This window comes from Cynoglossus semilaevis, chromosome 15 (genome assembly GCF_000523025.1).
Source record: "Cynoglossus semilaevis isolate Cse_v1.0 chromosome 15, Cse_v1.0, whole genome shotgun sequence".
Taxonomy (NCBI): domain Eukaryota; kingdom Metazoa; phylum Chordata; class Actinopteri; order Pleuronectiformes; family Cynoglossidae; genus Cynoglossus; species Cynoglossus semilaevis.
The window spans coordinates 11,204,131-11,215,250 of record NC_024321.1 but is presented as its reverse complement, the minus strand read 5'-3'; the positions used below and the strand labels follow the sequence as shown (position 1 = coordinate 11,215,250).

The following is an 11,120-nucleotide window of genomic DNA, read 5'->3' as shown; positions in this document are numbered from 1 at the left end:
AGACATAAACAGAGACAAGGTCTACAGGTCCAAATGCAATGGTGAAACAGAAACTTTTCCCCACAGTATGTGTAAATAACAAAACATTATCAACTGTGTGTTAGGGCATTAGATGAAGAGTCATTCGGTATGGAAATATATTTTTTTAAAAATGTAATCAATTTAATCTTCACAAATTAATTAACGGAATTAATGTGGTAATTTAAACAACCCCTAAAAAAAACAATTAAAGGACAAAGAGGAGTTTACCAAGTTCAAATAGACGAAGGAAACAGATGTGACACGTGTAATTGCACCCTGCTGTCTAAGAGGTGGTGTTAACGTGTTGAGAGGTGTTCAGCACTGCACTCTCACTCACCCACCCTCACCCTCACCCTCCCTCCCTCGCCCTCCCGACCAGAATAACATGGACCTGTGATGCTGAAGGCTGGTTCAAAAGTTTCAGGCCACGTTTTATGAGCTAAGCTCTCATTAAAGAGGCGCTGGGAGAGTGACAGGCCTGCCAAGCAGGAGCATGTTCAGCCCACAGAGGGCGACATGTGAGGTGGTCACTGAAGACTCCTCCACCCACGTCCTCCCCACTCGGCAGAGGAGATACACCTTGATCGCCCTTTCCAATCTGTATCTGGAAAGTATGGGAGGAAGAACGATGGCCTCGGCTCCAACTCTGCCTCCCTGTTTGTCTGGGGTCACCTCCAGAGATTCTATCTGTCCAATCCATCCAGGTCTGTTTGCGTGAGCCCTGTGCTGAAGCTGGACTCGCTCTCTGTACATTCCTGATGGATTAAATGGGCTGCAAATGCTGAGAAGAGACCGACACTGGAAACTTATTTCTGTTGATCTTTATCCACTCAGGACGTCTTAACAGATTGAACTGCGTTGAATTCACGCCTGTTTACGTGCTTTACAGGTTTGGTGGAGCAGATGGGATCATTTCTGCCCTGAAGACACTACTGTATATAAAAGTAAATGATGAGGAACTTTTCCCCAGCAGCCGATCGTTCCTGTCCTATAAATCCAGACCAGTAACAAACAGGATTGTGCACCATTTGACGACACGCCTCTGTCAGCCACCACGCTGTTCAGAGGGTTTTTCTACACGGACATTAAGAGCCTCTTCACCTTGTCACCTGGCACTTGTGTATTAACGGAAACACAATAATCACTTGCACATTTGCGGCTGTTCCTTCTCAACCGGACGACTTTGGCTGCTGCTGAAAACACCACAACACTGTGAGAATATTCACAAGATATTTTGACACTGACGGATTGTGTGAGATACTGTAGAGAACGACCCTGGCCTTGACGTGGTTTAATTTTAGAGTCTTTAAGGTTTGCCAGGAACAAGAAATGTATCAGTGCTGAGAGGAAATGAGGCATTAAATAAATGAAACCAAATCACTGAAACTGTTTGGTTACATAATAAGTAAATTAAATGTAATTTCAGACGTATGCCGCTGGACCAAAAATCTCCATGGGTCACAACAGTGGTTGATCAACATTTTTTTGGAGATTTTTCAAGCAGTACAGTTAAGAAATATACTTCATCTTTGACTGCCATTTTTGAGACCAACAAGACATATTTAGGCAGCAGTACCACTGCTGACCAGCAGAGGTAAGCACCAATAAATACGACAATACTTGTAATGCTTGATTAACTGTCCTTGCAGTACACAATGCCAGCTTTTTTTTTTGATCTGACTGAAGTTCTTCATGGATACAAAATTTAAAATGTGCATTAGCATGTTGGTGCAAACATCCTTGAGTTTATGTCCTCATGCATTCATGCTCATTCCCATCTAGGTTCTCAGCTCAAACTGGGCATATAACAACAGGTGTCTTTCTCAAGGACACATCAGCATGCAGCTGGATTTGAATCCTTTAATCAATCCAAGGCTGACCCTAATTTGTGCACGTACCGCAGCTGCAGACAATGACGTCGCCAGTGTTGATGGAAATATATCACATATTTTCAACACAGTCGCATCCACTTAAAACTCAGCGGTTTCGCTGACACTTAATTCACTAATTTATAGTTTCTAAAATGTCTCCTGCAGGTTTGACATGTGAAGTTATGAGATGTGAACACGTTCAAAAAATTAGCTAAACAAAAATAATAAAATAATAAATAACTATTTCTCTGCGAGGTCTCTGTGAGTCTGTGGCTCATCAATGCCACGGCTGATCCCGTGGCATTGATCAGTTCAAGACCAACGACGTAAATCGCGGTGCTGTGGTTTGTGATGCCACGCTGCAAACAATTGTTTTATTGGTTCAGTCGTATGCGACCGACACCTCATTACTAAAAGGAATGCAGCGTGGCAGATTTTCCTCTAAACAATGCTACAAACCACCTGCAGTTCGCCGTCGCCATTTTGCAAAGCCTTTGATGCTAATCAGACTCAACACTGTTTTTGGAACGCAACCATAACAATTTGTGTAATTTAAATAGTGCAACTCTTTTGAATTTCTGATTGTGGGAACAGAAAACATCTCTACAGTCCATGCTTATTATCCTGAAATCAGTCTGGAGAGAACTGCGCCTCAGTGATGGAAATATAAACAGATCTTCACAGAGTTGTTGCTCAATAACTGCTTCTTTCTGGAAATACTTTCCCCTACTGGTCAAGTAGTGACAACGCTGGAGCATAAACACATGAATGTAATCTCTGTTTTCACTCCGTCACCTGCTGCACATCATTTTCAACTCGTTCCGATTACGTAAGTCCCTTTGTTAGTAACGCCCCCCCCCTTGTGTCAACAGTCTAATGACTTCTGTCATTCTTAATTATTTTTAAAAAGAAGATTTTCGATAAACCAAGGTGTGACTTGGTCCACAAAATGAAGACGATGGAGAGAGGAAGTCGACATGACCTTAAAAACCATCAAAAGGGCAACTTCCTGTAAATTCCACTTCCTGTTCGGAAGCCAAGGTATCAAAAGGGCAATTCCACTTCCTGTTCGGAAGCCAAGGATTATATGTTACTGAGAGATGAACAGAAAAAACTGATCACTCAGATCAGACTTCAGAAATTCTGATCCAATTCATACAAATATTTCAGCTTCTGCGATGACTCCAGTAGAGTTCACTAAAACTGATGCTCACTTACGAATGCAACGAGTGGCCAATCTTCACTGATCTGTGATCAGCCCCGGGGAAGACAGTAGACTCACCCTGCACTTCACTGGCTGAGAACTAGTTTTTTTTTCTTCTGTTTGTTCCCGATGAGCTCTATTTACAGCTGACGACCAGACCGTGAGCAGCTGTTTATTTCACAATAATGTAAGAAAGTTGACTCTGCTGTTTATTGGTGTGGTTTCACTCAGCTTTCTTTAATAGGACAGCTGATGAAAGGAGTAATAGGAACAGCAAACGGTTCAGTTTTGTGGGTAAATTGTTTACATAAACATATTTAGGAACGTCACAGCCTTTCATACTGAGATTATTTTAACACAACAGAAGTTTTATTGAGGTGAGGAAACTTGGATGGGCCAAACTGAGGCCTAAACAACAAGTATCTACTGTAGGTGAGGTTTACCGGGGGGTAAAGCTGTTTACGTTGATGTTAACCATCAAGTTATATTACAATTAAAGTTAAAAACAAAATATGGTTATGTTAGTAAAGAAGATTTCTTATAGTTAGTGTGGAAATGACTAACATCAAAGTCAAAATGATTTATTTTTATTTATCTACCAGGGGTGGAGGGAGGAGGACGGGGGGTGATTCTACAGATAAATTCCTGGTGTGAAGTCAACAACAAAACAAATGTATGTTAATTAAGAGAATCACACTACATAAATTAGTCAATTGGTTAATTATTGAGTCTAAACTACCACCATAAAAAAATGTTTATCTAGACAAGTTAGTGAAAATAGCTTATGCTAGAAGACAGCAAAAGGCCACACCAGAAATAAACAAATATTAATGAAAGAAAATTGTCAAAAGTTGTTTAAAGCATGGACAGAAATAAGAAATACTTCTAAAAAAATTAGGGTTTTTACACAGAACAACAAGGAACTTTAGAGTTCCTGCATCTGGATTTTAAGAATGCAGAGAATGAATCCAGAGATCATGTTGACTGACAGGTCAGTTCCGTGGCCTTTTTAGCTGAAACAACATCCTTAAACCTGTGTTTCCCATAAAGTCACATGACTTGAGGCGACTGTGTCTTCGCACATTTCTCTTCACTGATCTGTTTATAACAAACACCGGCCGACATCCCATCATCTGGAAACAGATCTGGTACAAAATCTGTGAGTTTCCCGCTGACTCTGATCTACTCCTCAGAGAAGCTCCTCTACAACCCCGAGCTACAACCAAATAAGTCAGCCTTTGACACACACACACACACACACACACACACACACACAAACACACACAACCATCTCCAAACTAAATATCTCCAACTTGCCGAGAGGCAGCATTCCCTTCTCCTTCTGCAAATAAACTGAACACACTTAGAGCGTCCAAGATCATCCTCCAAATAGGAGCGAGGGATCAAGAAGAGTTACTTCTCCTCAGTCTCCTCTAACAGCGACTGTCCGGCGGGAATAACAGACACTTGGGCTAAAGGATTAAAGTATCCTGAGGACACGAGGCTCAAACAGCTGCTCGTCAGAGCTGCTGGCCCCGGGAAGCTGCATCTGTGATGCAAGGAAAGTCTGGAGGAAAGACCAGGAGAGAGAGGAGGAAGAGGAGGAGGAGGAGGAGGATTTATTTAACCATCAGTGGCGCAAGCATCAACTTTGTCAGGCATGAGGAGGAGTACATGTTGGAGGGGGTCACGGTACGGTACACATCTCGATTTCTGGGTCATGGTTTGGTACGATTCACTGTTGTAGGAAACTGAAACGACACAGACGGGTGTTTAAACTCCGGTTAGAACTGGACGTGTTTCTGTTTCACACCTGCTTTGATCGGTGACTAATCGAAAAGGATGATTGTAACCAATGTTCCCTCTAAGCTGCGCGCGTGCGCAATCGCGCACTGCCCGCACATGCTCAGCGCACAAGAAAATCTATTTAGCGCATAAATAACATCAAGCATAAACGCATTAATTAAAATCCAATATTAGACTTAATCTAATCTAATTAATTCGCCCAATAATATTGTTTTTTTGTTTCTCACGCAGGGGGTGACAGGTGTCCAGCCAATGATACAATACGGTTCATTTACGGTACCAGATGAATTAATAAACAAAACATGATCATATATTTCATGTATTTATTTTGCTCAATAAGAAACTGTAAAACTCAGCACCAGGAGGAGGTGGACTCCCCTCTGCTGTTGCGTGTCCAGGCAAAGACACCGTGACTATGCGAAGCAGCCGGGCATAAAGTATTCATTTGAAAATAATGTGGTCTTTTCCTCAGTCCAAAGTCGCATTCTCCTGCAGCAAATATAAAACAAGGCACCTGGATGTTGTGCCACGGGCGAACATGTTCAGAACTCATTTATTAGACCTTGAAAAGTATGGGGAGTCACACATGTTCATGAACTAGTTATGTGCTGCTCTGCAGCATATTAAAGGCTACAGAGAGCGCCCACAGTCCAGCGCTTCAGTGGAACAAATCTAAAATTGGGCCTGTTATGAAAAGACACTTCCTGCGGTTATTATTTTTAAATGGCCGTTAATGGCTCTGACATGGCCCGCTCCTTTCAAAATACTGCATAGGTAGCCGTGCACGAATTAACGTTCCTTAATAAGTAAAATGCAGCCCCGGGGACTGTCGTCTCCCTCGTGTGTTTCCCCTCCTCCTCCTCCTCCTCCTGAGTGAGCAGTTTAACCCACAACCATCTGAGACTCCAGCAAACGACTGACGGGCTTCATCCACTGCCTTTGAAACTTTACACGACTACAGACACCAGGATATAATAATAATAATAATAACTCACATATGTAGGAATTCTCAGGAACAATAAAAACACAAATAGCTGCACGAGCTAATTTCTTTTTTTGTGTGTGAGCAACTAAAATACAGTGTCATATGGACTGTGTGTGTTTCAGGACTCCCTGCTGTGAGCCCGGGGTTTTCTGATGTAGTAATACACACAAACATGTAAACGAGGGGGGAGGGGGGGGGGCTTTCATTTACTGCATTAATGAGTTCTTATCTGATGGAAATTGATCCCACAGCACATCCAGGGGTTTGACCTCTTCACCCCAACACAGTAAACCCAGAAACTAAGATGCCCCACACTGACTGTTTTAGTGTGTGTGTGGGCGTTGACAAAAATGCTCCCTCTTGTGGAGTTCTCACCTTCTGAACTCCACAGATTTTCCAAATAAACAGACGTTGAAAGTCTCGCCACATTTTCAGCAATTAAAGTTGCCTTTTGTTGGATTGGGATCAAAGTTGTTGTTGTTTTATGTTGTTGTCTGTGCAGGAGTTCTCTGAGGAACGCAGTTCAAATAACAGCCAATAGGTGGCAGTAAAACACATCAAAGAGATGCAGATAGAAGGTAAAGCAAGGATGTTAGCTTTACTGTTAGCTTAGCCTCTGTAGGCATTAAATCCCTAATATGGTCCTTTTTTAGGATTTGTATTATTTAACCGTATAATCAATTAACATGATTAATTAATCATGTCCTCGTCACTGTGGTACCACACGTACTACTACTAATTGGTCAGAGGACAGCGTCGATGTTTTGACACTAAACGGAGGAGAACGTGTTTTATTTGACTTCACTGCACGTTTTACCACAAACTTCAAATAATATCAGTGAAATGTGGAAAAAACAAAACCGTGTATTTCGACATGTGCGCGGTCGTCCAATAAAAATGTGCAAAACAGATGATCTGTCACGGTCTCCTAAGGCACGAGATGACATCTAATTGGTTGCATTGTGCACCGACAGGCAGCACTAAAGAGAATAAGTCATAAAAAAACAAAAAACCAAGCAAAGCAACAGATGATGAAGACCTGACGCTGCACAGACTTCAGGAACTGGTGCGTTAGTCACAACAGTCGCCCAAGGTTTAGGGTTTGGGCTTTGTCCAACACTGTGGGCAGACTGTTCACCCCCCTGACCCCCACTCAGGTTTAGACCTGTTAAAGAGCTTTTAAAGCCAAATTGCAGAGATGACAATACAAATAAAGCCCTCGCCTGGTTCCAGTTAACCGAAGCGCCTTAAAGGTGTTACGTTCATGTGCGAGTGAAGCGGTTGTGCGTACGTTTGTCTGCGAGCATACGTTGTGTGTCTGCCCCGGGAACAGACTGGTGCTAATTACAAACAACTGAACGTTGTAAGCGGACGTGGTCTCTGTCACACAGTGAGTCTGGGTCTGGGTCTTAATGACTGCTGTGTTGGAGAAGAGGATCTGGGAGAGGAGAGACGATGAAGTGATGCATTCACTGAACAGTTTCAATGTCAGGAGTCTGAGCCTGGGCTTCCAGAAAAGTCCAAAAAGTCAGACCTGTGACTGAGTAACGTGCACTTGGATGAGCTCCTACTGGTAAAGTCAGGAACACCAGGTGACAACCTGTTTCTTTGACTCATCTGATCACTGAATCAGGATCCTTGGACATGTTCTTTTGGTTTTAGGAAAAGTTTAAAAAATAAAAATCATATTAGAGCTAGATCTGGTCGAAATGAATACAAACTGCAATGCTTCAAAAAATTTCCGTTCGGGTTTGATGGAAAATAGAAAATCTGCTCTAATTATAGCACTTGTCAAAATAGATCAATGACTTTTCAGCTTTTTTTAATTATTAAAAAAGTGAAATTATATTTTTCTGTTACTGTTGTGTCTGGGTCTCTGGGTCTGGGTCTGAGTCTGGGTCTGGGTCTGGGTCTTAATGACTGCTGTGTTGGAGAAGAGGATCTGGGAGAGGAGAGACGATGAAGTGATGCATTCACTGAACAGTTTCAATGTCAGGAGTCTGAGCCTGGGCTTCCAGAAAAGTCCAAAAAGTCAGACCTGTGACTGAGTAACGTGCACTTGGATGAGCTCCTACTGGTAAAGTCAGGAACACCAGGTGACAACCTGTTTCTTTGACTCATCTGATCACTGAATCAGGATCCTTGGACATGTTCTTTTGGTTTTAGGAAAAGTTTAAAAAATAAAAATCATATTAGAGCTAGATCTGGTCAAAATGAATACAAACAATGCTTCAAAAAATTTCCGTTCGGGTTTGATGGAAAATAGAAAATCTGCTCTAATTATAGCACTTGTCAAAATAGATCAATGACTTTTCAGCTTTTTTTAATTATTAAAAAAGTGAAATTATATTTTTCTGTTACTGTTGACTGTCATTATTTTACTTTTACGTTTTATTTTTCAGAACCTTGATTTAAAGAAGTTGTTTCTCAATGTTTTATTAAAAAGATTATAGAAGAGGATCTGGGAGAGGAGAGACGATGAAGTGATGCATTCACTGAACAGTTTCAATGTCAGGAGTCTGAGCCTGGGCTTCCAGAAAAGTCCAAAAAGTCAGACCTGTGACTGAGTAACGTGCACTTGGATGAGCTCCTACTGGTAAAGTCAGGAACACCAGGTGACAACCTGTTTCTTTGACTCATCTGATCACTGAATCAGGATCCTTGGACATGTTCTTTTGGTTTTAGGAAAAGTTTAAAAAATAAAAATCATATTAGAGCTAGATCTGGTCGAAATGAATACAAACTGCAATGCTTCAAAAAAATTCCGTTCGGGTTTGATGGAAAAAAGAAAATCTGCTCTAATTATAGCACTTGTCAAAATAGATCAATGACTTTTCAGCTTTTTTTAATTATTAAAAAAGTGAAATTATATTTTTCTGTTACTGTTATTATTTTACTTTTACATTTTATTTTTCAGAACCTTGATTTAAATAAGTTGTTTCTCAATGTTTTATTAAAGTTTTTTTTTTTTTTAATTACATTTGATTTTCCTAGACCTTGTGTCTACAGAACAAGCCACACACTAATTCATATTTTCTCACAGTGCTGCAGAGGTGCTGCCCCCTGTCGGGCCCCTGTCCACACACACACACACACACACGCTGAAAGATGAGTGAAGGGCATTGGAGTAATAGCAGAAATGCTGCTCGTGCTGTGTGGCACTCTCACACACAGGGGGCAGAAATACTCTGGCGTGTGATCCTGGTGGTGAGAGATTCAAGTTTCAGGTGGAAAGTCCTGGTGCTAAAGGGAGAGAGGGGCTCTCTGCTTACAGTGTCGTGTTGAGAGAGGCACCTCTGTCGGCCCCTCAAAGGCTCACGGACCGAGACACAGACACGCACACACACTCGCCGTGATGCTTACACACACACAGACACACACACACACACACACACACACACAGGAGTGAAGAGGCAGAGCCACACGTAAACACACATGAAGTGACTCAGACGTGCAGCGATTTAAAATGTTCAAATATTTCCCACAAAGAAGCGTGCAGCAGTTTTTTTTGTCTGAGAAAGTCTCCTCAGAAATAACACCAGTCTGTATTGTGCAATCTAATTGTCGGGAAGAAAATAAAACAACTTGTCCACAGGCATTTGGTTACATCAAAGCCGCACTACACAAACTGGCCTTTTGTTTCTGCAACTGGAAAGGAAAGACCTTAAATAGATTTGTGAGTAGCTGTGGAGGGAGTGCGTCTCTGCTTCAGGACGGCTCGATTACACAGCAATTCTGTGAAATCGACAGGAAAATGGGGACGCAGCATCTGATATAAGACTAGGATCCACTGTAGTCATTTGGCTGGAGAGGCTAACGCTAATCAGTCACAAGTGATACGCCGATTACATCTCCACCGAGTTACGTCTGGTGGCAACACACACACAAAAAAAAGAGGCAACGACACAAAAAGACAGATTTTTTTTTTCCTGAACACGAACACTTGCACCAAGTTGGCAGAGCGGGGAGAAAACAGAGCAAGTAAACGGTCTTGGCACAGCAGACCTCAGACTGGGAAACAGAATGTGTTGAGAGGCGGCCAGAAATTCCACCAGTGAACGTTTTCACCTGTTGTCGAAGGGCAATTCACACCAGGACACAGAGGGAAAAAGATGAGTGAGGGGTGTAAATCCCCTCAAACTGAAGATAGGCAGATAGCACACTTATGGGCCGTGTCTGTTCTGACTGTAAATCTTGCCATATATTACCCCCCCCCCCCCCCCCCCCCCCATGTACTGTAGAAGAGGTACAATTCTTTTCTTTTAGTGACTGGTATCAGTGTGTAAGATAACACACTGTCCTACACTCTAGGGACCGTCACGAGTCCTGTAATTAACACCGCCGGCCAATCGTGGCCAAACTTGGCACCTGGCAGTACCAGCTACTACAGAGAGCATCTGACACTGACACAGAGCTGCAGGGGTCGGGCCGGATGACCCAGACCCCACTCATCTGCTCCGAGTGTTGCGCTCCGTGGGTCTTCGGGGTGACAACCGTCACCATAAAAAAAAACACATGCAGCCAAACTGTACAACCTGAATACTGCTGAAGTACTGCACACAGGATACCATCAGACTTTTAGATAAGGAAATGAGACACGCCTTTACAGATACACAGTGGTGAGTTTACACACACACACACACACACGGGTGAGTTTACACACACACACACACTTTCACTTTTGCCCCCTTTGATGTCTGCAAGGGCAACTTCTATTTTGGAAAGTTCCAGATTGGAGCCTTTAACATCGTGATTATTTACATAACAAAATCACAGTCCCCCACTCACCACTGAAGGGAAGACCGAGTACCTCCAATGGTATGCATACCATTATTTGAGAACCACATATTCAACACTTACCTGGAGGACAGGAGCACTCTTGGCCGACGTCCCTTGCTGTTCTTGTTTTTGGCATCAGCACCATCACTTTCTGCAAAACAGAATAGATTTCAGTCAAAAACAAAACACAAATATGCTAAATATATGAAGATTAATAGATATTGATTTTTATTAGTGTTTTGGCTCAAATGACTGAGTAAATGAATGGAGATTTAATGCAAAATAATGTCAGAATGTGAAAAACAAAAAGCTTTGTGGCAGTTCATGGATATGAATCCGAGTAGTTTTTTTCTGTGTTTTACTCACTTATTAAACCTGGTATTTATTATTTGTAGTGAAAAATAAACCGAGCTGTTAATTAATTGAACAGCTGCAGCGCCAGTCCCCGAGGCCA

General features: G+C 42.1%; 1 protein-coding gene across 2 annotated transcripts in view; it reads right to left on the bottom strand.

Annotated features, from left to right (window-relative positions):
* The window catches only part of LOC103391032 (collagen alpha-1(XXIII) chain), a 132,532-nt gene extending 121,719 nt beyond the window's left edge, over positions 1 to 10,813 (bottom strand). For both annotated transcript variants that reach the window (XM_025063123.1, XM_025063122.1), the window contains exon 1: positions 10,748 to 10,813. In XM_025063123.1, coding sequence (XP_024918891.1) covers positions 10,748 to 10,811 — 64 coding nt within the window. In that variant the 5' untranslated portion in view covers positions 10,812 to 10,813. The remainder of the gene's footprint in view (positions 1 to 10,747) is intronic.
* Positions 10,814 to 11,120: the final 307 nt, after the last annotated feature.